Genomic DNA, 26,727 nt, shown 5'->3' with positions numbered 1-26,727 from the left:
ACCAAAATTCAGAATTCCCAGTGATAGTATGATGCCTCCTGACCCCAAGCTGACCCTCCACACACACTTGAAAAAGGATTTATAGCTTCTCCTGACTGTGCGCTGAATGTGTGGGATGCGCCCCTCCAGATACATCTAAAATCACCTTGCCCTGACGTCTGAGGGGTCACGGTGGGAAAGGAAAAGCACTGGAGCTGAAACTCCAAGGCTGGGTTCTAGTCCTGCATCAGAGGGGTCCCAAGGGGAGAGGGTATGCATCACTGATATTCTTCACTGTTTTTAAATTCTCTGTGGACAGTACACCCTGATTGCCTGTCCCCTGCCTACAACTCCCACTGCCTCCTACCTTAGAGGCCACGGCACTGCTTGAAAGCTGGGACTCCAGTTTCCTCATCTGAAAATTTGAGAATAATGCTCCCTGTGGACCTCGCAGTCATGTCAAAGGTTAAATGGGTGGTGAGAATGAAATTCTTATGTCACTGTAACTGTAATCTGCAACATTGTATCTGATTTGTCAAGTAAATAAATGTATAATATAAAAATACATATCTTTATTATACATTATAGTAAAGGAGTGAAATAACTCAATGGATGTGAGTTTGAGCAAACTCTGGGAGATAGTGGAGGACAGAGGAGCCTGGCGTGCTGCAGTCCATGGGTCACAAAGAGTCGGATGTGACTGAACAAGAGCAGCAAGGTATAGGAGGTCAAACGCAGTGGAGTCACTTAGGAAGAATGTGAAGAGGACTGGGAGACGGGCCAGTGTGGGGACAGACTCAGGTAAGAATTGGAGGGATGCAGCTACAAGCCAAGGGACACCGAAGGTTGCCAGAAACCCCAGGAGGGAGGCATGGAACAGATTTTTCCCTCCCAGCCTTTAGAAAGAACCAACTCTGCCAAAACTCTGATTTCAAACGTCTGGCCTCCAGAAGGTGATCCTTCAGCCGTGTTTTAAGTGAGAAAGACAACTTTGGAAGGATTCTTTCAGCAACCGTTAGTGTCAGGGCTGGTATAGACCAGATTGTAACATAGGCAGGAATCAGTCTCATTTACAAGGCCTTTGCTTTTCCACCCGTGTTCCATCCATGTAATATTTGCCTGTGTCTCATGCATATGCTGAATGGCCTCGGGCTGGCTGTCTCCTCTCAAGAGTGAATGGCTGGCCGCTAATTCTAAGACATAATATAAGAAAGAAATAACAGCAATTTATTCATGGCAAAATCCATGATTGCACACAATTCAGGAGTAGGGTGCTGCTCCTCTCTCCCAGGAATTCACAGACCAGTGGAAAGCTTCATTCCTATCCACTCATTCACTCAGTGCTGGACTGGTCTTATGATGAGCAAAAGTAGAGCCTGTCCCTGTCTTCAGGTGGCTTCCAGTCTCCTGGGGACATTTATTCAGGCGATGAGGCCATACAGATGGCATTTCAGGCATGAGTTGGTTCCAGTAGATAAAGTTGGGAGGTCTTCTTGGGTTGCTATCTGCTTGGGGCTTTTCCTGGTAGAGCCTAACACTCTGTCTGTACCTAGACAAGCCTGTTTATCCCCCATGAAGGCAGACTGAGAGGTCTGTCCTGTATCGTCTTTGCTAGAATGTCCCAATTACTATGGGCTCAAGTCCTTCACATTTCCTCCAGGGCACTAATTTGGGAGTGAGTTTTCTGAGGATTTATGATGTTTCACCTCCAAAAACAATTATTAGATCAAAAGAAGTAAAGCATAACAAATAAATAGTCTGAGTCTTGCTCAGTTTTGCGGTGGCAAAACTCAGTTTTGCTGTGACTTTTCTTGAGTTGATGAGGTCCAGCCAATGGGCAGTAATCCTGAGATGCTATTTATAGGAGTTTTGCAGTAAAAACCTTCAAAGGAAGGGTAGTTCTTTCCTTGTTGAGATTCTGTGATTCAGAGGGATTTGAAAAAGAGTCCTAGGGCATAGATAATATCTGCCTTAAGAACTTACTAATGAAATGAAAAATTATATCATAGGTAATTATTCCTTGATGTGGACCAAATGCTTTCTTTGGTGTCATTTCAAGCCTTCTCATTCACAAATATTCACATACCTATCTCCCTAGCATCATCCTGCTTACATAGATGTTGTTGTTTAGTCACTAAGTCATGTCTGACTCTTGCAAGTCCATGGACAGTTGCCGGCTGGGCTCCTCTGTCCATGGGATTTCCCAGGCAAGAGTACTAGAGTGGATTGCCATTTCCTTCGCCAAGAGATCTTCCAGACCCGGAAATCGAACCTGTGTCTCCGGCATTGCAGGTGGATTCTTTACCGCTGAGCCACCAGGGACGCCTATATAGATGTTACTCATCACAAAATGCCCGGAGAGCCAGGACCCAGAGTTCTGGGCAGCATCACTATCATCTCTGCTCAGCGTCAAAGCATTCTGTGCAGTTGGTCTTTGAACAGAGTGGGGTGTGTTGGGGGTTTTGTTTATTTCAGTTCATAAACCCTTCTCTGACAGATGTTTTCATTCTGAGTTCAGCCCTATGCTTTAAGTGATGCTTCAGTGCTTAGAACAATGCCTGGCATGCAGGAAGCATCCAGTAAGTAATTTTTGAGTGCATGAGTTAATGAATTCAACAAAAACTTATAAAAGTTCTTCATCAAAAAGTCTTGACAATATTGCAAGCACATCAACAAATGCATAAACCATAAAAGAAAGAGTTGATATATTTGAACATAAAATATTTAAAACCTCTACCTCTAGAGGCACCTTAAATGTAAATGACAAATTGGAGGAGGAAAAACTGTGTAGCACAAATTTCAGATAAAATGTTATATCCTTAATACTTAATGAGTTCCTATTAATAGATATAAAAAGATAGGTACCCCAACAGAAGAAATACGTATGGTCAATAACTGTATTAGAAACATTGAAATTTCACTTTTTAAAAAAGAGTGATTGTCTGAAATGGGCTATCATTTCTCCCAATCAGGTTGGCAGTGTTAAACAAGAATGCTGGCTAGGGTTAGGGAAACGGGCACGAGTATGCACTTCTAGAGAGAGGAGAATTGGGTTCAGTGTATCCTGAAGGCCAGTTGTATCATAGAGTCTGAAGCCTTGAAAATGATCCAGAAATTTCACTCGTAGAGATTTGTCTTAAGGAAATCATAGGAGGTATGAAAAGTTGCTGTTTACTGCTTTACCGCCCCCCAAAAATGGACAACTATATCTTTGAAGGGAGCTAGATATAATGTAAAACTAGAAAATTTTATTTTTAGAAAGAGATAACAGATGGAGAATCTAAGAGAGAAATTTTATGTGTGATTTTTATTTTCTTATGCTTAGCTGGCTTTTCTAAGGTTTTAATTGAAATAAAATATTTCACTTTTGTATTCACAAAAATGTATTTTTACCTAACATTAAAAATTAAGGCTGCTTAGATAATAATATAATTATTACCAAGTGATATAACCTGTACTATTGAGCCCTTACCATAAGCCTTTGAGCTGACCTTTATCAAGTCCTTACCATAATTCTCAGGGTTAAGCAAGGCAATTAGCCTTATCCCTGAGTGAGTGAAAGTTGCTCAGTCATGTCTGACTCTTTGTGACCCCTTGGACTGTAGCATGCCAGGCTCCTCTGTCCATGGGATTCTTCAGGCAAGAATACTGGAGAGGGTAGCCATTCCTTTCTCCAGGGGATCTTCCCAACCCAGGGGTCGAACCCGGGTCTCCTGCATTGCAGGCAGATTCTTTACCATCTGCGCCACAAGGGAAGCCCAGCCTTATCCCTCCACATGACAGAACTGAGGCTCTGAAAACTTAAATGGCTATTTAATATCATACAGTCGATGAGTGAAGTCCAGGGTGCTGCACCCACAGCTCAGTAAGTGCTTCCTCCTCTATGGTCTGTTGATTGCTTCAGAACAAAAATACAAATGACCACTAGGCTGTTTTTGGCCTCCAAAGGTATAGAGTGAAGTATTTTGTAGTTTTGGGAACACTTACTCAAGTGTATGCCTATTATATCATTAGTGTCAAGCAGACAAGAAAAATTTAATATTCCCATTTTACAGATGGGGAAGCTGAGGCTCAGGGATATTCCATGACTTCCCCGAGGTTGTACACAGTAATGATGAAGCTTGGATTTAAACATGCTTTTAGTCCAAATCCCCTGCTCTGTCTACTTGAGTTTGGCGTAATAAGCTTTCTTAACATCTCTCATTCTGTCCAGTTGTGTTTCTAAAGGCTGGTGACTGGCTTAAGTCGTGCTTAAGTGCCTTTTCAATATGGTTGTCATGAGCTAACAAGGTTTTGGGCATATCTCTATGTGCCAGGTTGTATTCCTAAAGATGTCTGGAATAATATCTTTGATCCCACATGATCTTCTAGAACTTTGGTACCACTCCATCCCAAACGATAGAGCCAAGAAAGTATAGCATGGTGCTCATGTTAGCCAAGGCTAAGTCATAAAAATGGCATGCACCTCTGCCTTGTTGTCATGGGATGTTTGCTCTTGGAGCGCAGTCACTATGCTGTAAGGAAGCCCAAGCAGCCCATGGAGAGGCCCACATGGAAAGGAACTGAAGCCCTCAGCTTATAGCCTTGGTTGACCCCCCAGCCATCAGAAAGAGCGAGCTTGCAGCCACTGTTCAGTTTCCACTTGAAACGTGCCCCTAGTAAAGCCACCTCAGCTGAGGCTGCAATGTGCAAAGTGAGTTGAACTCACCAAACTCTGCCCACATTGCAGATTTTTGAGCAAAATAGATCATTGTTTTAAGCCATTCACTTTGAGGGCATTTTGTTAGACAGCAATAAAAATACAGATACATCGAGAACCGAATCACTCTTTTAAAGTTAATTCTGTGTGAAAAACATATTCACATTTATTAAGTGCCTATGATGTGCCAGATATTCTTTTCCAGGTGCTTGGGAGTATCAGCAAACAAAAGTGATAAAGATCCTTGCCCCTATGATGCTTGTACTTCAGTGGGGGTGGGGGAGGGACAAACTAGATAATAACCATAATAAATAAGTAGCATCTAGTATGTGAAAAGGGATAAATGCTTCTGAAAGTTTAAAAGGTAAAACAGAGAAAAAGAATCAGGAGAGCAGATTTGGAGCAGTTCGCTGTATTTACAGTGTGGTCGTTAGTTATCTGTGAGAACCTACTGTATAGTGCGGGAGGAGAAAAGGTATAATCTGTTTGTAGGATATATATTAAGTTACCTTAAAAATGCATTCCAGTATACATTAGGGACTTCCCAGGTGGCACTAGTCCTGAAGAACCTGCCCGCCAATGCAAGAGACATAAGAGACAGGTCAGTCCTTGAGTCAGGAAGATCCCCTGGAGGAGGGCATGGCAACCCACTCCAGTATTCTTGCCTGGAGAATCCTGTGGACAAAGGATCATGGTACTCTAGAGTCCATGGGGTCATAAAGAGTTGGACACATCTGAACAACTTAGAATGTACACATACATTAGATGGAGACATATACTGTTTGATTTCACTTACACGAGATACCTAGAATAGTCAAAATCATAGAGTCAGAAAGTACATTAGTAGATACCAGGGGCCAGGAGGTGGAGGCGCTGGGGAGGGGGGGGAATTGGGGACTTAGTGTTTAATGGGGACAGGGTTTTAGGAAGCGGAAAAATTCAGGAGACAGATGATGGTGAGAGTTGCACAATGTGGATACACTTAGTGCACTGAACTGTACAGTTAAATGTGGTTTAAACTGTGTGTTTTATATTATGTGGCTTTCATCACAGTATTAAAAGAAAAACAAAGAAAAAAAAGCATGGTCAGAGAATCCACCAGGATAAGGTGCCGCCTGAGCAAAGATGTGAGTTCGCCTTGTTGATACCCAGGCAAGACTCTGAGTAGGGCTGCCAGATGATGTAGTCTTGTTGGCTATTGTGAGGACTTTGACCATTTCAGGGTCTTGAGCAGATCTGTCCTGAACAACATTTTTAAAACTTCATTCTTTCACTACATGGGGCTCCACCATCAGAAATCAAGGGTGGAAGTGGGGAGACCACCAAGGAATCAGGCAGGAGAGACAGAGGCTCAGTCTTAGGTGGGAGCAATGGAGGTGGTGAGAAAGCTAGATTTCAGACCGTATTCTGTGTTTGGAAGGTAGGGCTGAATGGATTTCCTGCCTGATCGTCTGATTGGATGTGAAATGTGACAGGAAGCAAGAATTCAGGGATCACTCTGAGGTTTGGGGCCTGAGCAACTCTAAGGATGGGCAGCCCTCAGCTAAGTCGCGGAAGACTGGGAGTGAGAGATGCAGTGAGAGGTGATGAAGGTCAGGAGTCCACCCTACTTGTTGTCTAGCTTTGGATTTTATGGGTTTTAAAGGCCCATTTGTTCCACAAATGTTTATTGAGTGACTCCAGTGTTGGGCACTGAGCTTGGCACAGGAATTTAGAGGTGAATAAGTCACAGGGCATTTCTACAGGTGGCTTGTGGTTAGTGTGAGGAACAGATGTATGGGCTGTGGAACCACATGCAGTGGCGGTGGGAGTAACATCTGGGCTGGGCCCTGAAGGCGGTCTTGATGGACCAGCATGTGCAAAGGCCCAGGGGTGGGCAGGGAGAGGCTGGAGATGTAGGCTTGGCCTTCTGTAGGTCCTGTTAAGAGTCCTGAACCTTACCTGTTAGAAATAGGACTCCTCCTAGTTGACTGGAGGTTGGAATGTGTTTGGAGAAGATGCTATTTCCTAAGAGAAAAAGGGTGCTTAAATATTTGCACAACCTTTAACAATCATTATAATGTATTTTCTAAATGCTGGGGCCCTGGAACAGAACCCTAGCCACCCTATTCGACCCCACCTGGAATCTCTGTGCAATTTACAAACAGGAGGAGTAAGATGATTTGAATGTGAAGGTCACTGGAGTAGAGGACAGGATTGAGAAGCTGACATATTCAGTAGGTTTCCCACATGGATAATGATGACATCGAGGATAATTGCAGGATTTCAGGTGGAGAACAAGATGGTGACCCAGGCACCAAAGTCTTACACAAATGAGAAGAAGTTAACAAAAATAGAGACGATAGACCAGAGGAGCAGAGAGGAAACTGGTAGTATATATAAGCCTCAGACAATCAGAAATTTTTACATAGAAAAAGGAGAAATATCATGACAGGCGAGATGATGCCTACTTTCCCTCTGAACCCCAAATTAGGTGGTGGAGGGAGGCGGCACCAGGAGGAAGGGCACTGGGGACAGGGGAGGGTCCGTGTAGACCGGGAGGTAGAGGGACCCTTCTGTGCTTCTGTGAAGGTTATGTGGGAGCTTTTTTCACCAATGGAGCCAAAGAACAGAAGTTCCAGATACAGGCATGGGGAATGGGTCAGGGACCAATTAAGGGAAGAGGAAGCTCAGATCAACATGGAGATGAGTTGAAAAATTAATGGGACCCCATGGCACTTGGGTTTTACCCACTGAGTAAGGAGGAGGGGAAATTAGCTAGTGTCAACATTTCTAATAGCTCAAGTTACAGGTGATCTAACACATTTTTGCAAGTTAGTTGGATGGATGGATGGATGGACAGATGAGGGGACTTATTTATATCTGGAAGTCTCTATCTCACCCTGAAATGATGATGTTTCTAAGAGAACTCTAGCAGGATTTGTTCTCTCCCAGGTCCTCGTGGCATGGTGGAAGTGGTGGATGGTTAAAGGGAGGTCCCCACTGAACATTCTTAGCTCTCCCTGGGGACTGGTTTGTTCTTAAACTTGGCCTTACCAATCCTGGGGCTCTCTTCTAATTTTATATCCTAGTGGCTTTCATGGAAGAAAGCCATTTCTCCAATGGTCATGGTCATTGGAGAAATCCCCCTTGATGTATTCTCTCAAAGGTAGACACTGGGCATTTCAAGTGGAAGGCACCACGGAAACAAAGGCCTGAGGCAGGAAGCTCAGATGTGTTAAGCAGTGTGTCCAGGCTGAAGTGGAGCCAACTGCCGAGGTAACTGAGGTCATGCATGTTGTGAGGGACTTGCTTAGCTGTTGGCACCCGTAGCCTTGGAAATTCATTTGTCTGTCAAGAGAGTCAAGCTGCTTGGAATACGATATCTGACCCTACTTATTAAGACTCTCTCCCCCAATAGATTGCAAATTCTTCGTGGGGCCAAAAGTTTACTTCTCTTTGACCCAAATTAATCTCTCTGCAATCTAGTGACATTTCTCATGGTACCGTAGAGAGCTTCATATTTATCTTTCTCCCTACCAGATGTCAGCACTCTGAATCCCATCCAACTGCCTTCACAGTTTCCTGCCACCACTTCCAGGCCCCTCAGTGATTCACACGGGGCAGGGGGAGGGGGGCTCTCCAGGCAGATGTCTGCCTTGCTCTCCAGTGTTGATCCCAGTTGGGCTACCTTTCCTTTCCTCCTTTTATGCTGGTGGTGGTCCAGGAAATCTTTCTGCTTTTCTTCCCTTAAGACCTCACCCTGGTCTTGGCCTTGAGTTTTCCCATTCATGGAAAGAGCAGGAAGCATAAAGGATGTTTGTCATTTATTTTGGCTATCCAGCATCTGAATATCTTGCTTCGATTATGAAACTCCCAAATAATGAATATCATGTTGTGGGGGGGGGGAGCAAAGACCACTCCCAACTATAGACAAAGGAAGTATTGGACATTCTCTTTTCCTGCGCTGGGTACGGCCAGGACATGTGATGTGTTCCAGGCTCTGCCAGTCAGATATGCCTCCCTCCCCTTGACTTTTACTTAGGAGCCAGAGATATAGGGGACAGGGTAATTTCCGCCCCAGAGCCTGTTCTGGGCCATGTTGATGGGCATTTCCCAGTTGCCTTGTCTCAGTCTCATTTTCTAGTCTTCATCAATGGCAGGCTCTGTAGAACTCTACATGGTCCAAGGACATGAGGCATGTTGTTTGAGGAGAAAGAGATAGCTCTGTCCCTGGCCTCTCACCTTCCTGGGGAAGACATGTCTCAAGAAATGGGCAGCTCTGAGCTGGGGTCATGGCTACAGAACATAAGAGAAAACCTAGTGGAGAAGATAAGGCATCCAAGAGTAGGGATATCTCACATCATTGCCTTAACTAGATCTATTGATCCTTTTTAGTCTGTGTCAGGAAATATGGACTAAAAAGTCTTTCCTTTGTACAGTAACTTCATCATGCATCTCTGAGGACCCCACACTGTCCTGTTTCTGTCCATCCCCACCTTCTCCAGGTGGGCAAAACAAGACAAATGTCTCCATCTCACTTTGGTTAAAGCATCTCTGCTTCCAGGGAAGGTGAGTGAGTGAAAGTCATAATCCTGGGAAATAAGCTGTGTGCTCCCTTTACTGGATTTTGGGTTGTTGCTTACTTAAATGAAATTTATGTGACCCCAGAACCAGGCTTCTAGGAGTAGCCACTTGAAGCAGAGGAAATATTTAGTCGCATTCTACAACTGCAACCCAAATATAATGGGAGCCAGTTGGTTACTCTAAAAAGGGAGTGTCACTTACCAATCCAATCAGGATGATTGATCATCATTCCACCCTGGCTTATCTGCATCTGGGGAATAGAAGTCTTAGAATATAAGTGATTGTCTCAGGAATTCCCTGGTGGTTCAGTGGTTAGGACTCAGCACTTTAACTGCTGGGGTGCAGGTTTAAACCCTGGTTGGGGAACTGAGATCCCTCCAGCTGTCCAGGATCTAAATAAATAAATAAAGATCTCATTCTTTTCTTTAGCTTTGTACCTGCCAGTTCACCACACATAGCTTGCTTGACTGCAAAAGAGGTGTTTACAAGGTAGAGGGTGTTTGCAAGGTGTTTACAAGGTTGAGTCAGATATGATAAAGTGGTTTTCTGTAATGCAAATACTTTATCACACTCTGCCTGTTTTCTGTGTTAACCTGTCCTAATTGCCTCTGAACAGATCATAGGTTGAAACTGGAAATTAATTCCTTCTCCCAGGCAGCTTGGAAACTAGCCACTCTCTTTCTTATAGTTTGGTATAAGATAGTCCAGGAAGCCAAGCAAAGCCAAACTATAAAAGTCTTTGGGGACAAGAGAGCATCTTAAGTAGGATTTAGAGAAAAGGAAAGTATTAGTCGCTCAGTTGTGTCCGACTCTTTGCAACCCCATGGACTGTAACCCACCAGGCTACTCTGTCCATGGGATTCTCCAGGCAGGAATACTGGAATGGGTAGCCATCCCTTCTCTAGGGGATCTTCCCAACCCAGGGATTGAACCCAGGTCTCCTGGATTGCAGGCACATTCTTACCATCTGATAGGATTTAGAGAAAACTCACCCTTAAATGACCTGGAACTTTCAAGTTCTGGCTCTGCCTGTCTCCTTAATTATACCCTCCCCTCCTCCCCAGTCCTCCTACTGAGCCATGCAAAATCACTGACTCTGAGCAATGACTGGAGTCAAAGTGGTTCAAATCCTAACTTCACAGACCATGTGACCTCAGCAAGTACCTACCTGCTCTCTGCCTCACTATCTTCATCTGTAAAATGGGATAATGACAGTAACTGCTTCATCAGGTTGCTGTGCATATAAATGAGTTAATATCTGTGAAGTGCTTAGAACCATGCCTGGCATATAGTAAACAGTATATGAATGTTGATTTCAAGCTATAGTGGCTTACTGTCTGACTACCAAGAGAAATTTTAGAGATCAAAGGTCTTACTGATAACTGTGAAAGTTACTTCTCTCAAATTCAAAGCCCTGCTTTAGACTACGGCCTTCACAGCCAGGCTCAGACATACCTGGTTAGTAACTTTCAACTTTACAGAGAATGTTCTGCCTAAAGAATTATCTTTTAAAGCTATTTATGCTGCCTTCTAAGGTATGTTTCCTCCATGTGGATTCAATTCTGTTTTGAGAAGAATACTTTTCTGTTCTGCTAAATGTAGAGACCCTTGTATTTGCGTAACAGTCCTGCCTGGCAGTCTGCTACTCCTGACCCCAACATCTATTTTTCCTTTCTGATTCAGTAGTATGGTCCCTTTTTTGGCTGAGCATCCTGTAACTCAGAATAAAACTATTTCCCAGGTTGTCAGATCACTGAATTCTGGTGTCTGAATCATGTGTGTATTCATTTCCCCTCACAGTTACAACAAATAGAAATTTGGTGGCTTAAAACAACACAGTGGAAATGTATTACAGTGCTGGAGGTCAGGAATCTGAAGTGGGTCTTACAGGAGTAAAGTTATTAGCAGAACTATGTTCCTTCTGAAACTCTAGGGGAGAATCTGTGTCCGTGCCCTTTCCAGCTTCTAGAGGTGTTGCCTGCATTCCTTGGCTCATGGTAACTTCCTCTATTTTCTTTCTCTTTTTTTTCCATTTATTTTTATTAGTTGGAGGCTAATTACTTTACAGTATTGTATTGGTTTTTACCATACATTGACATGAATCAGCCATGGATTTACATGTGTTCCCCATCCCGATCCCCCCTCCCACAACCCTCCCCATCCCATCCCTCTGGGTCTTCCCAGTGCACCAGCCCTGAACACTTGTCTCACTTCCTCTATTTTCAACGCCAGCAGCTAACAAGCAGTCTCTTCACCCCACCCCCTCTCTTCCTCCACCCTTCCCCAAGCACTCCTTTGAATACACACTCATGTGCGATCCCACCCACACCTCTGCTTCTGGCATCGCATCGCCTTCTCTCCCTGATATTCTTATCTCTCTCTTATAAAGAGCCTTATGACTACATTGGTCCCGCTCGGATAATCTAGGATAATTTCTCCATCCTGATGGCCTCAATTTCAACCGCAAAGTCCTTTTTGCCGTGTAAGGTAGATATTCACAGTTCTGGAGACTAGGACATGGACATCTTTGGGGAACCATTATTCTGTGTATCACAATGTGTGAACAGAAAAAGGGGCTCCCAGGAAATGTGCTTAATGGGAGGGGTCTCACCTGGGAAAGGCACTTTTTAGCTTTTCTGCTTTTCCTTCTACCCCCTGCTTGATGCTGAGATGTGATGGCTGGTACTTCAGCAGACATTCTGAAGCATAAGTTGACCTTGGCGGTGAAAACCAAGCACTTGGAGGGTGGAAGAGAAATGTTAAAGTGCGGATTCCTGAGGATCCTATGGAACTACCTCCGGACTTCTTTTAACGAATATACTTCTATCTTGTTTAAGCCACTATTATTTTGCTTGTTTGTTTTCTGGAATGTAGAGCTGAGCATAGTCCCAATTCCTCAAAATTATACACGACTCTCTCCTTAATGAATTCCAAGTCTGGGTCTCTCAATCTACTACCCTCCCAATAGCATGGATATGACCATTGCTGAGAAAATATTTTAATAAAACAGACTGTTTTTTATCATGTTATTTGATCAGACACCAGACTTTAGTTCAGTCTGTATGCTGAGCCATACAACCTCAATAGTTGCCAATGAAGTAACTGACAAGGGATTAATCTCCAAAATAAACAAATAGCTCAAGCAGCTCAATATTTAAAAAAAAAAAAATGACACAATAAAAAAAATAGGGGGATACACATTATCCCCCTAAATACACATTCTTCCAAAGAAGACATACAGATGGTCAACAAACATGAAAAGATGCTCAACATCATGAACTGTTAGAGAAATGCAAATCAAAACTATAGTGAGGCATCACCTCACACCAGTCAGAATGGCCATCATCAAAAAAATCTACAAACAATAAATGCTGGAAAGGGTGTGGAGAAGAAGGAAACTTCCTACACTGGTGGTGGAAATGTAAATGGTTCACTATGGAGAACAGTATACTCAAAAACAGAATACTCAAAAACTAAAAATAGAACTGCCAAATGGCCCAGCGACTCCTGGGCACATACCCAAAGAAAACCATAATTCAAAAAGATAGCACTCATCCCAGTGTTCACTGCAGCACTCTTTACAATAGCCAGGACATGGAAGCAACCTAAGTATCCATCAACAGAGGGATGGATAAAGAAGATGTGGTACATATACACAATGGGCCATTGCTCAGTCAAAAAACAAAGAATGAAATCGCGCCATTTGCAGAGATATGGATAGACCTAGAGACTGATATAGAGTGAAATAAGTCAGAAAGAGAAAACCAGACATCGTGGAATTTGGCTTATGTGTGGAATCTAGAAAAATGGTACAGATGAACTTATTTGCAGAGCAGAAGAGGAGACACAGATGTACAGAACTGAAAGATTGGAATTGATAGATACACGACTAGGTATAAAATAGATGACTGATGAGAACCACTGTCTGGCACAGGAAACTCTCCTCAGTGCTCCGTGGTGACCTAAATGGTAAGGAAATGGAAGAAGGGGGGATACATGTATACACATAACTGATTCACTTTGCATACAGCAGAGACTAAGACAATATTGTAAAGCAACCATACGCTTGTAAAAATTAATTTTAAAATGTTCCCTTTATTTTTTGTGTTTGTTTTCTATGTATTATTTGTGTACAAAGTATCATAAGCCTATCACAGTACAGTTGGGTATCTGGGATAACTTTGTTGGACTTACAAACAAACCGGACTTGTGAATGCGCTCTTGGGACAGAACTCATTTGTAAGTCAAGAACTTACTGTACAAAGTTTCTCAGTTTGAAACATTCCTAACATGTTCTCTGAACAAAAGCCAGCTTTTCTTGGTCTGGATCTGATGGAAAGGAAATGAGGCTTGTCCATTAGAAAGACAGCATCCCTCCCCAGCGTCTGTAACCCTGGGTGGGATGTGAAGCTTGATGTCACTCCCGGACTGCGTTCACCCAGCAGAACTCAGCCACGGGCCAGTTCCCCCCTCAGGATGCTTTCAGGGAATTTAGCGGCAGAAAAGCCAGAAAGCAAGTTTTTAAACTTAGTTATAAATCAGAAGAGAGCACAGAAACCCTTAGCTGTCTCTTTGGCTTGGGCGCTGGGCAGAGCTACCAGGTGCTGGACGTAGTGGGGAGTGTCGATTTTTCCCTGAATCCTGACGTGAGCAGGAAAGGGAGATGGCTGGAAGGGCGGGTTCCAGGAGGAGCTCGCGGAGGTCCAGAGTTGGAGCTCATTTATCCTGCCGTCCCCCGAGGAAGAGGGTGCATCACTGGATAAGTCACATAAGACAGAAGCCCAGGCTCTCGGGGTAACAGAAGACAATTCCAGAGCGAGGAAGGGCAGGCTTGGGTCCCCAGCCAGCTCTGCCCCTGCCAGGCCCAGGGTTTGGTTCCAAAGCCCTCTCTTCTCTGACTACATGTTCTCCTCTGGTGATCTCACCCAGCCTCCCTTCTTGAGGTACATTCTACCCACCGATGACACCAAAATACAATCCCTGGCCTGCTCTGTCCCTGAAAACTCAGCCTCCTGTGTCCACTGGCAGACTCAACATCGCCACCTGGATGGCTGCCGTATACATCTGTTTCAGACAAAACATGGCCAATAATGAGCCCAGGTGTCCTCCCCAACCTGCTTCCCCATCTCAGGTAGGCTAAGCTCCACCTGCATCCAGTTAGTCAAGCTAGAAACCAGAAGTCAAGCCTGACTCCTCTTGTTTTCATACTCCAAGTCCCTGCTTCCAAAACAGACCCAGGCCCCATTTTGCTCCCCTCCATCTCCTTGCTGCCAGGGAGCCCAGCCCGTGTTAGATTTCTTCTCAAAACCATGAAAACTGGCTGCTGGCTGGCCTCCTGCTTCTCCTGCCCCTCTACAATCCCTTCTCCACGCAGCAGCCAAAGCAGTCTTTAAAAATGCACAGATCCCCCCCCCCAACTCCAGGCTTCCAGAGACTTCCGGGGGTGCAGTCCCTCCGTCTCCCATCACACCTCCAGTTGCCTGCATCATTCTTCTGCTTGTTCCCACCTCACTGCTCTTCATCCAGGTGCATCATCTCCCTGCTCTCAGGCCTCCATATAAATGTCGCCTCACCCGCCTCCCAGTCTTCACAGTACCCAGGCCCCTCATTATCGCACTGTTTTTTCTTACCTCAATGTCCAAAGCAGAAAAGGAGTTAGGGATGTCAGAGGGAAGACTGGGGCAGGGAAGGTGGGCAGTGTGGCTTGACTGCCACCAGCTTCCCCATGGACTTGTGCTCCCCTTTCTTGCTGACGACTTATTATCCAGGGCCCTCGCCAGCCCTCAGCAGGGTCAGGACACACAGGCCTCTGACCAGCTCCTATCATTCCTGCTACTGCTTCTGTTTCATGGTCATCAACACCCCTCACCCCCTGCCCCAGACAGCCCCGCTCTCAGCTCGAGGACTCAATGCTGTCCTTCAGGGGAAAGTCAAGGAGGAGTTGTCCTTGGAGGCAAGATGGCAGTGGACCCCAGAGAAGCCCAAGGCTACACCCTTCCCTAAAAGATGACGGGGAGCAGAAAGAATGGTGGTGTCCCACACACGAGTCCCTCTGGGTTTGGGGCGCCTCGCTGAAGGCCGCTGAGCAGTGATCCGGGATGGTGACCAGCAACAGAGGTGTGAGGGATGCAGGCTGACCCAAGAGCACATCACTTCCTGAGGTCAGCTGCAGGAAGGGGTCAGGGCACTGAGCCCACGCTGGCAGTGGCCATGAGGCCCAGGTTGAGGGAGGGCTTGGGGGGCAAGGCCAGCATCCTGGTGCCAGGAAAGCATGAGCTCATTCCCCGGCAGTTCTGACATCATCTCCCTGCAGCTCTTTAAGCCTGGTTCTTGTGTGATTCACGCGTGACTCTCAGCCCGCGGTGACTGGCTCAGTGCTTTGCATATACCTGACGCCCGAGGATGCTGTGACTTTTGCCCTTCAACTCTGTCCCCTTTTATAGAGACTTGCTGTTCAAGCCTGCATATAAATGCTGGCTGTCACATGGCACTGCTGTGATTGCTTTGGATGGCTTTGTTCTTGGCTCTGCATACAATACTCTACTCCTTCATCTTTCCTGTTTCTCGCTGATAGGAAGCACCTCCTTCTCTGTGAACTGTCTCCTGAAACTGGGTGTGCTGGAATCACATACTCTGTCTGTGGCCCATGAACACTCCCCACCGACACTGTAGTCTGGCCCTTGTAGCCCGCGTGTGCACTTTTTTGTTTAAGAACAGAGCCATCTTATTAATCACTGCAGGTAAAGGAATGAGAGGGGTCCAGTCGGTAGGAATAGCAATAATAATGATGATGATGATGAAGTCAGACCATGCTGACCTTTTCCTCTGTGCTGAAGACACAAGGTTGAAGCTTTTACAGGAATTATCCCATGCCTCCCTCTCAGACGGTGCTTTTATCATATCCTAGAGAAACTGAAGCTTAGAAAGGGTACAGCACATCCCCAAGGTCGCAGAGTTGCTGGGAGGGGAACCCAGACTCAGACACAGGATTCGGATTCATGGCGCCCCTGGTGGTAGACGCCAGGATAAGGGCTTGGCTGTAGCTGGGATGGAGGAGAGATGCTGGGGTTCCTTGGGGTTCTGTTTTGCCTCAGGAACTGCAGATTGAACCGGGAGTAGATCTTCTACTGATGGAGAAGGTCCCAGACCAGTTTTTAAAAGGATGGACTCATTCATCTGAATGAAACAGAGAAGCTCGAAAGACGGAAGAGCCAGCTCTGAACTGTCTAGTCTAGCTAGGCCTGCAACACAGGCTGGGGGAGGAGCCGGGAGCAAGGCTTGATTCCACCCAAGGCTCACTGCCCAGGAGATGAGCTCCAGGCCAGACTCCACTCCGGGCAGATGGAGCTGTGCATCAGCTGTAAGCAGAAAGGAACCAGAACTGCCCATGGACTGGGGTGCCCACCTCCATTTAAATACTCATAACACAGTCTGGGGTAGAGTCTGTGATGGACCCATTTTGCAAGTGGGTAAACTGGGTGTCAAGGTGGTTGAATAACTCATCCAAGGTGATCAGCTAGAAGGGGCAGAGTCAGGATATGAACCCAGGTCTGTCTGATGACAAAAACCAACAGTGTTCCCGGAAGCCAGAGCCCCAGGGCCCCAGAGCTAAAATGAGTGCAACACGGATTCAGCTTTGCCCAGGCACCTGTGTGCTCAGACTCCGCTTGAAACCTGGCCTGCTCACACTCCCTGCTGAGCACACCTTGCCCTTCCCAAGGTGTTGGCAGGCGTCCAGCAGCACTTTGCAGACGTAAGCCTCAGATCAGTGCTGTGGAAGCGTGTCAGCATTATTCCCAAACAGTGCGGTTAGACGGATCAGATTCCAGGTAAAGTGATTGCATCCTGCATACCTGGGCGTCACAAAGACTGCCTCTCCTGCTCCTTTCCAGAAAGCCTCAGCCTCTCAGATTAATTTCAACATTCTCCGACCACGTGTCAGGGTCAAAGGCACACAGATGAGGTGACCAGTAGACAGCACCGGCCCTGACTCCATCCAGCCCTGGGACCCCTCCAGCCCCCCTGGAGAGGAGCCGCAGCCCTCAGAACGTTTGTCACAGTTCTCTCCAATGCGGCTAGTGGACACCCGGCATTAGCTCACTTCTCCCCTAGAGCTGCAAATCTGCTTGTCTGGTTTTCATTTCTGCCTTCGGATGGGGCGAAAGGCTGGCCTGGGAGGCAGCCACCCTCAGAGAGCAGGGGCTACCCCCCAACAGAGGCCGAGATCCTCCGTCTCCCTATGTGAAGTGCATCCGTGTAGCATAGCCAGCCTCCCCTTTAATAAGCTGATCGTTGAGCTAAATCCCGGGTGTGCACCTCCTCGCCCTGGACGCTTTTGATTGACAAAACTAATCTCTCCTCCACCCCCACGTCTGCCGCCGCCCGCATCCTCTTGCAAATCATGTACTCGGCGGGTGACAATTAGATAGAAGACTTGGGATTCGGACGCGGAGGGTTATGAGGTTATGAATCAATGGTGGGGGCCCCGGGTGAGATAACAAACCGGGGGGGAGACCGGCTCAGACACCTCACCACAACCCTCAGAGCTTCCCAGTTGATTTATGAGTTGGTAATAACCTCGCCCGGTCTCCTGCCCCCTATTATTTTTCATAATGCATGGGAAGCAAGCGGGGAGCGCGGTCTGAGCGCGGGGGGAGGGGGCAGGCAGGAGAAGGCCCACCAGGGGCTTCCCCGTGGCTGGCTGTCTTTCCCGCTGTGGGTCGCTGTGGGGCGCAGTTGCCACGTGCCCATGGAGGTGGGCAGGACTATGTGCCTGGCCTGGAAAGAAGACCGACCCCAGGGAGGTAGGCCCGGCCCGCCCTGGTTTAGGGCTGAATGAGGCAGTGATGCTTGGGTATCGCTGGTTCAAAAATCATCGGTCTGTGTGTCTGGATTTAATTGCTCCAAACTGTTCAAGTCAGACGGACACAAAAGCCTCCTGTTAAAAAGCGAGAATCAGCGCCGATTCGAAGCCGGTCGCAGGCAGTTTGAACTCCGCAGCCAGAGAGCCAGGGGGGCCAGCGCGGAGACAGGAGAGAGGAGGGAGGAGGGGGTCTTTCGACCTGAGAGGAGCGTTGAAGACCACCTTTCCTTCTACTGGTTGTCCTCTTTAAGTGTCAGCCAGGGTTGAATGAGGAGAAGGGGGCAGTTCAGATTACTGCCTAATGTTTTGGGGTTTTTTTAATTGAAGGATAGTTGATTTACAATGTTGTGTTAATTTCAGGTATATAGCAAAGTGATTCAGTTATACATATATGTATATGAATAGGTATCTATGCTCTTCTTTGGTCCTTTTCCGACTCATCGGAAAAGACCTTGATTCTGGGAAAGATTGAGGGCAGAAGAAGGGGGTAACAGAGGATGAAATGGTTGGGTGGCATCACAGACTCAATGGATGTGAGTTTGAGCAAACCTGGGAAATAGTGAAGGAAAGGGAAGCCTGGTGTGCTGCAGTCCATGGGGTCACAAAGAGTGGGACAGGATTTAACGACTGAACAACAATTGTAGTTTATTCCAAGATACTGAATATAGTTCCCTGTGCTAGGCAGCCAATGTTGGTTGTTTATCAATTTACCTAATGTTTTTTAAAGTGTTTGTTGAGACTTCTTTTTACAGGGAGAAAGGTGGTTTTTTAAAGTAAGTGTCAATGGATGAAAAACCTTGAACTTTCCTCTAAAGCAGTAGTTGCAAAATGCCCAATACCACAACTGGTGCTGGCCTGTGATGAAGTTTTCATGTGTCACAAAAAACTGACAAAAAAAATTTTTTTTAATGTAATGAATATGTGCAATATGAATGGCTATGTATGTATTATACGATGCCCATTTGAATGTAACTGTTGATCAATAAGCATTAATTAAACCCCAGCTTCATGACCGGTCTTGGCTTGGTGCCAGAGATGAAAAAATATGAGTCCTGCTCGTTCAGAATGATTGTTATGGGTTGAATTGTGTCACCCCCAAAATGTATATGTCGTGTCCTAACCTCCAAGCCCTTAGAATGTGACCTGATTTGGACACAAGGTTGTTGATGTGTAATTAGTTAAGGTGAACTAGTTTAGGTGGGTCCTCATCCACTCTGTCCTTAGAATGAGGAGAAAGTGGACACAGGGACACGCATGCAGGAAGGCGCTTGTGAAAATGGAGGCAGAGGTGGGGGTGATGCTTGCACAAGACAAACACACCAAAGACTGCCAGCAAACCTCCAGGAGGGGGGGGAGAGATGGAAACAGCTTCTCCCCACAGCCCTCAGATGAACCAGCTCTGTCCACATCTGCATCCTGGACTTTCCATCTCCAGAACTGGGAGGCGATACATTTCTGTGCTTGAAGCTGCTCCGTTTGTGGTGCTTTGTTAGGTGGTCCCAGGAAGCGGATACGGGGGGAAGCAGTCACTGATCAAATCATCACATCGTGGATATCTAGTTCCAAACTGAGATGAGTGCTCCTAGAGAAGCTCCTCCCTGACCCAGAAAATGTCCTCTGAGGAGCAAGGCTACAAAAGCTGCCGGAAGGGGTCCCCACCCCCTGGCTCCATGAGGCCCCGCCAGCCTCGTAAAGCTTGCCTGCTGCAACTCCCCTTCTGTCCATCAAGAAAACCCTTCCTAAAAAGCACCAGAAGACCTTTGAGATTCTCTGAGGCCTGAAATGAAAAAGCAGGCAGATAACAAGCAGTTCAAGTTGTTGCTGCTTCTCTGAGCCATGCCGATGACTTGGTGAGACACTTGGCTCCAATGTGAATATAAAACTCAGACTGCCTCCGTAGCTCACATGTGTTATGCTTATTACATTCCAGGCACTGTGCCGGCATTGCACATGCAGCATCTCCTTTAACCCCAGAGCCTAAGCATCAGGTCCTTTTTATTATTGTCCTCATTTTCATATGAGAAAAAATGAGGGCACAGAGCAGGTAGGTGACCTAATAAGAAATTTCAGCAAAACCATGGGTCAGGCTTTTGGTGAGGGTTTCTCTTGTTTTATCCTGGAAGCATGCAGAATTTTCCCCAGTTAACCCATGAGTATGGAGATTGGAGTGGGTGGTGGTTAAGGCACCCGCCCAGGGTCATACAGTTTGGAAATGATGTACCATGAGTGGAACTCAAGTCTGCCCGACTTTATAAGCAATGTACTTTATTGCTTCATATGCTTGAGAAGCAAGTGTGTAACTGTTAAATGTGTCACCATTTTCCTTGGAAAAATCAAACCCATTGATCAAACAGTACCTCTCAAAAATGCCACTAGACTTTATCATGCTAGTTCTTTTACCTGTATTTCCTTCTCTCTTACTGCCAGCTATTCACTGTGTCCACCCAGCAAAGCCCAGTTAAATGTTTCCTCTTAAGCTTTCTTGATAGCTAACTGTTATATTTTATTGTTTTTTAACTAAGTCATAAAAGAATGGTCTAAAACTGTAAAAACTTCTCTACTTATAGAGTGTCCTTCAATTCATCTGCAAAATGGAGACAATAATCTGTTTACATCATGAAATTACTATGGCACTGGTGGTAAAAGAACCCGCCTGCCAATGCAGGAGACATAAGAGAGACAGATTTGATCCCTGGGTCAAGAAGATCCCCTGGAGGAGGGCATGGCAACCCACTCCAGTATTCTTGCCTGGAGAATCCCATGGAGAGAGGAGCCTGGTGGGCTTACAGTCCAAAGAGTCGCAGAGAGTTGGACACAACTAAAGCAACTTAGCGTGCATGCAGTATTATAGTAGAATCATTCGAAAACTTCAAATAGAGAAATTACTCAATAAATTATTAGCTTAATAGCTAAAGCAGTAATTATTATTATGACTAAACTAGTATGTCTGCTTCAGGAAGGCAGTTGAGTACAGAAGATAACTTTTCCAGTTGTTCTGTGTACTACTTGGAAAGTTATTCAGAGCTAAGAGGGGCAGAACAGTGTAGTGGAAATAATATTAGACATGAGATATTCTGGATCCCAAACTGGGCTGCTTTAGGTACTAGCATGTGACCTGGGGCCTCTCTGGGTCTAATCTTTAAAATGGATGTGAGTTACTATATTTTACATATTGTCAAGATGACATATGACAACAGGGTTAAGTGTCTAGTGCTGGCCTGGTACACAGTGGGCACTGGGGATTGTCATCCTTCTGGGTTGATGCTGGCCTGCACTTGGCACCTGCATTCATGTTGAGATGGCATAGAGCTGCATTCTTCACTCAAAGGAGCAGCTGAGACCTTGGCAGTTTCATGAAACTCCAACGGAGGGTGGAGTCATATCCCTGCCTAAGGTGTACCATCTTATCCTTGGTTGGGCTCCAGAAAAAATAGTTTACTCAAATGAAAGTGTCTTTCCCCAGTGGGCAGGACTGATGAGTATGTTGTTAATTGCTTCAGTTACCAGAACCATGATATATAAACTACCAAGTTGCAGGGAACTTGAAATTTGCAGATGACTGGAACCAGTCTTTTGTCAAGTTTGCATAGTCTAATTTGGGTGCAGATTGATACAAAACTTTGGGGGAAATGAAAGAAGTGTATCATAGTAGGATCTGCCTGGTTTCTGACTTATTTCAAAAGAAGTTCCAGGTATCCCTCATTCTTTCAGGGAGCTTAAAACACCTGAAGCCGAGCCCAGAATAGAATGCTTTTATAACAAGGGTCTCCCCCATGCCAGAAAGAGAGCTCTCTAAAGTCTTGGAAGGTCTTACTAGCTTACTCAAATCCAGTTTATACTGATCTAGACTTAATATGACTTGGGAGGAGGTCACTGAGTCTCACTCTACCCAAGTAAGTAAGTAAACTTACTTACTTACTTACAGGGAGTAGGGGGTCACCCTTAGTCCAGCCCCGTTAGAGTCTGCAGAAGGCTGCTCTGAGACTCAGGCCCAGCCAGATGGCCAGGGAGCCACTGATCAGAGGCCCATGACAAGCCTCCTGCTCCCTACTCCTCAGGAAGTAGACAGATTTGCAAGTCTTATCTTCATTCCTCTGCCCTTTCCTCCTGTGTATGCTTGGTTGCTCAGTCATGTCCCACTCTTTGCGACCCCATGGACTATAGCCTGCCAGGCTCCTCTGCCCATGAGATCTTCCAGGCAGGAATACTGGAGTGGGTTGCCATTTCCCCCTCCGGGGGATCTTCGTGACCCAGGGATTGAACCTGCGTCTCCTGCATCTCCTGCATTGGCAGGTGGATCTTTACCAGTGAGCCACCTGGGAAGTCTGGGAGAGCAGCAAAATGCCGGGCCTGGGGCAGCAGGAGGCTGTGTGCCGGGCCTGGGGCAGCAGGAGGCTGTGCTCCAGACCCACTCCACTTGGGACTGCAGCTTGACAAAGATAAGAAAGAGAATCCAGTGGTAGTAACAAAAGGCAACCATCAATTCTGGATAGAATAGAAAAATAATCTGCTTTGATTTCTTACTAGAATAAGAAGGGAAGAATGACTGGGAGAAGGGGAAAAGAAGGAAGAAAGGGAAGAGAAAAAAGAAGAATAAAAATGCTTTCCCCTGATAATGATTTGGACTATTTTCGCCTGATTCTACAGCGTAATAATTGTAGCCATCTTAAAGGACATAATATTATGACAGGTTTTCCTTTCTTGTTCCCGAAGCTGAATCTGCCACAAGGCTGAGGCTGGCCCTTCCTGGATTAGCCTGGTGAAGCAATAACCCATGCCCACGAGAATGAGACTGTCCACAGCCCCGGGCATCTCTGTGTGTGCTCAGATCTACCAAGCAGGGCCCACGCGTGTTGAGGATGGCAGTGGGGTGTGTGTTGCTGCAGACTGAGGGTGGTGGCCTAGACAGCCAGGGGCAGCAGCTCGGCCCCAAGGGGGCCTGAGGATGGTCACCTGGCTCCCCGAATGAAAGAGTGATGGTCATGGTGGCTGCACCAGCGACAAGAAACCCAGGTCTGTGGTCCCCGCAGTGCCAGGGGAGAAGGCCGGGGGCTTTTGTGACTTTGCTTTCTTTACCAAAATTGTGCTTGCATGTGATTCTTGAGCTCTGTGAATGCAAACCGGAGCCTGGTGGACAAATTAGGCCAGGCATGAGTGCAGAAAGGCAAAGGAGGGCAGAAAACCAGACAATGGTGCCGAAGGCCCGGGTGGGGTGGGGGGTGGGGGAAGCGGATATGATAGCAAGGAAGGAGTTTCAATGTGAATGAATACTAATTAGTGACATGGATATTAATGATGACAGTAATTAACAGGGGAAAGGAAGGGCTGTCATTGTCCCAGGGTGAGTAATCAATCTTGGCAGGTGATAAATAATGGTTCAGCAAGCTCAGCAGAAAGATAATCCTCCCGCCCGGGGGAGAGCTGTTGCTGATGCTGGAAACCTTGCCGTTTCTAGGCAACCCACAAGAAAAAAAGACTATTTTTCTTTTGAGGGAAAAACAGGTTAGAGTCTCCCCCCACGCCACCCTCAACTTGGGATTACAGTTCTTATTTGATTTCTGCTTTGTTCTTCATTTCCGAGGACAAATGTTGAACTTGTATAATTTGGAGGAAGTGGACACACAGACATATATACTCACCCTTTCTCTCAAAGAACATGAATGAATGGGAATGTTTTCGATCCAAAGTTTAGCTCATAGATGCCATCCAGGAGCAAGAGTGGGGCAACACTTAGAAGTCCTGCTTTTGAGGTTAAAATGTGGTGGACTTGCAGTGCTGTGTCAGTGGAGGCCGATCCTGGGTGGGTAGGGTAGTACACAAAGAACCAGACAGTCTACTCTGCAAGATTCCTTCTCCTTCCAGAGAGCAACAAAATGTCTAGCACTCAGGCCTGTATTGATCTCACTTCTTACCCCCAGTCAAATTTCTGAGCAACTTTCCTTTTGGAAAAAGGGAACTATTTGTTCAACCCCCTCTGCTGGTTCTTGGGTGTTTCAGCTGGGACTCAATCCGAGGAGAGCTGATGGCAGGCCCTCTCGCCCACCGCACAATTCAGACCAGTGACAAGACTCAGGTCTCTGGAAACACTGCCCCTTTCAGACTGTTTTCCATCTAAAACTCCATCCTGAGGTAATAATGTACAGACCTTTGAAGATCTGCACTGGTTTAAAGTGAGATATGGGAATGACAATAGTAGATTGTCTGGAAGTTCAGAACCTCCCAGAAAATTGGACTCCTCTGCCCCCACATGAGGGCTTCCCTTGTGTCTCAGAAGGTTAAGAATCTGCCTGCAATGCCTGAGACCCAGGTTTGATCCCGGGGTCAGGAAGATCCCCTGGAGAAGGAAATGGCAACCCACCCCAATATTCTTGCCTGGAGAATTCCATGGACAGAGGAGCCTGGTGGACTACCGTCCATGGGGTCACAAAGAGTAGGACACGACTGAGCGACTGCACTTTCACTTTCACCCCCACGTGAACTGCGCTTGCCTGAGAACACTGGTCCTAGGTGCCACATTTAAGGGGAGACAAACAAAAGCAAATATATTCAGAGAATTTTGACCACAACGGTGAGAAACCCCAGATCATATCATGAGAAGAAACAGCTGAGGAATCCAGGCATGTTTCACCTAGAGCAGGGGAAACTCTAGGATAGCATTGCTAATACACTGAGTGTACTGTCCATATAATTGAAGGACTGTCTCACAGAGTGAGAGGTCTGAGTTCTTCTCTCTATCATCAGAGGGCAAAACTAAGACCGAAGACAGGAATTCAGAGAACGGCCAATTTCAGTTCAGAGAAATTGAAGATGATTTAACTGAGACAGGCTTGCCAGGAAGGAATTTGTGAGTTTCCAGGCACTCGGGTTTATTTTGTTTGTTTGTTTGTTTTTTTAATGGAAATTAGAACACATCTTATCCGGGGTATTGTGGATGATGCTTGGCTAGGGTTGGAGTAGATAAATTTTAAAAGTCTCTTCTGATTCCTAAGATTTACATTAGTTAAGGTAATACTAAATACTAAAACAGATAACCCTCAAATGCCTGGGGTTCAATATCACAAGTTTATTTTTCAATCAAGTCAGAGCCCCAGATGGGCATCAATCTTCATGTCTGTTCCAGATCCCAGGCTCCTTCCACATTGTGGCTCTGCCCTCTCTCCCTTCATTCAGCAGATGGGGATGAAAGGGTGTGGGATGTGGAGGGACAGGCAGGAGTTTTTATGGTCCGAGTCTGGAAATGGCATGCGGCATTTCCACCCACATTCTCTTGTCAGAACTCAATCCACACCCAACTGCAGGAAGGTCTGGAAGTGTAATCTAGTTATTGCCCAGGGGATGGAGGACAAAGGTTTGGATGAACACATAGAAGTTTCTCCCACAGACACAGGGGCTTATTCATTCAGGATAAGCCCAGGCCAGAAAAGAGTAGAGGTTTATTTTTTTCAGGAATCTGTGTGGTCGTCTGTGTTGGGCAAGCCTTTTCAGTTGGGGATAAGGAGCTAAAAGAAGTCTCCTCCCTCAGGAAATGTTCTGGGGACCAGGAGTGATAAAACGTCTTCTAGTCTGTCATCAAAATATGTATTCCCAGGTAGTCCCCTCCCAAAGCTCCCTAGAAATGTGGACACAAGATCATCCTGAATCATCAGACATGGATTTTTTGAGGAAAAGAATGAGATTGTGACTGTGGAAGCATACTAATGGATGGAAAGAGTTGGCTAGGATGGAAAAGTATCAATATTATGTAGCTCTCCAGGTGTGTGCTAATTGGACCTAGGAATCTCTCGGGTAACCATGTTTCCTCTGGCACAGAGCTAAACATCCATGAGGTCTTCAATTGAAATTGCTTTACTGTTACAGGTACGGACATTGTACAGTGGCTTATGAAGAACCTTTCCATCGAGGACCCAGGTACTTGACCCTCAACCCTGACTTGACCCACATGATATTAATGAACAAGCCATACCCAAGTTCCAAACCAGTTTCTCCTACCCTCCTGAGAACTGGGCTTATACAAGTGAATTCCAAGATGTGGAATCACTCCCTTTGCAAACAAAATTAATTTATTTCCTCCACTGAGTTTCTGTCTTTAAATTTAAATTACCCTTGGAGGAAATGAGCAACCATTTAGAATGCCAAAGAGCCCGGTACAATAACATGGACTCTGGTTAGCCACAGCAATTAAAGATAAGTTGTAGCACTGTCACGGAACAGCCTTCTATAGCCAGCTCTTAAAATTAGATTGCCTGATCCACAATTAAGAGGTTTAATTATTTGCTAAGACTCCGTCTGTTCTCTGCTTCTGCAAGAAGTGAAGGAGTGATTTTTTTTCAACTTTAATTGTGCAATGCAATTAGGAAAACCTCACCAGAAAAACAACAGCAAACCCTGGCCAATAAAGCAGTTTTCAGAACTGTGCTCCCATCAGCAAATAAGCAATAACATTTATTTTTACAGCATAATTAGAAAATGGAGGTGGTGGGGGTTCCAGGAAAAAAAATAAAAATTCTAGGTAAGTAAACTTTTCTGAAGTTATTATACACTCCCCATCTTAACTAAGTATTCTTGATGCCTGAAAGTCATATTTACAAACATCCAGTAATGTATTCTGATGTTCTTGGGG

At 45.8% G+C, this 26,727-nt stretch overlaps 1 protein-coding gene across 14 annotated transcripts in view; it reads left to right on the top strand.

Annotated features, from left to right (window-relative positions):
- Positions 1-26,727, top strand: part of RGS6 (regulator of G protein signaling 6) — a 601,147-nt gene that overhangs the window by 469,376 nt on the left and 105,044 nt on the right. For all 14 annotated transcript variants that reach the window (XR_006343935.1, XM_043919808.1, XM_043919807.1 and 11 more), the window contains exon 4: positions 25,965-26,015. Coding sequence is in view for 13 of the 14 variants with exons in the window: in XM_043919808.1 (XP_043775743.1) it covers positions 25,965-26,015 (51 nt within the window). In the remaining variant the exon portion in view is untranslated. The remainder of the gene's footprint in view (positions 1-25,964; positions 26,016-26,727) is intronic.

Source organism: Cervus elaphus, chromosome 12 (assembly GCF_910594005.1).
Source record: "Cervus elaphus chromosome 12, mCerEla1.1, whole genome shotgun sequence".
NCBI lineage: Eukaryota > Metazoa > Chordata > Mammalia > Artiodactyla > Cervidae > Cervus > Cervus elaphus.
The sequence above is the reverse complement of the archived record's forward strand: the minus strand, read 5'-3'. Positions and strand labels throughout refer to the sequence as shown.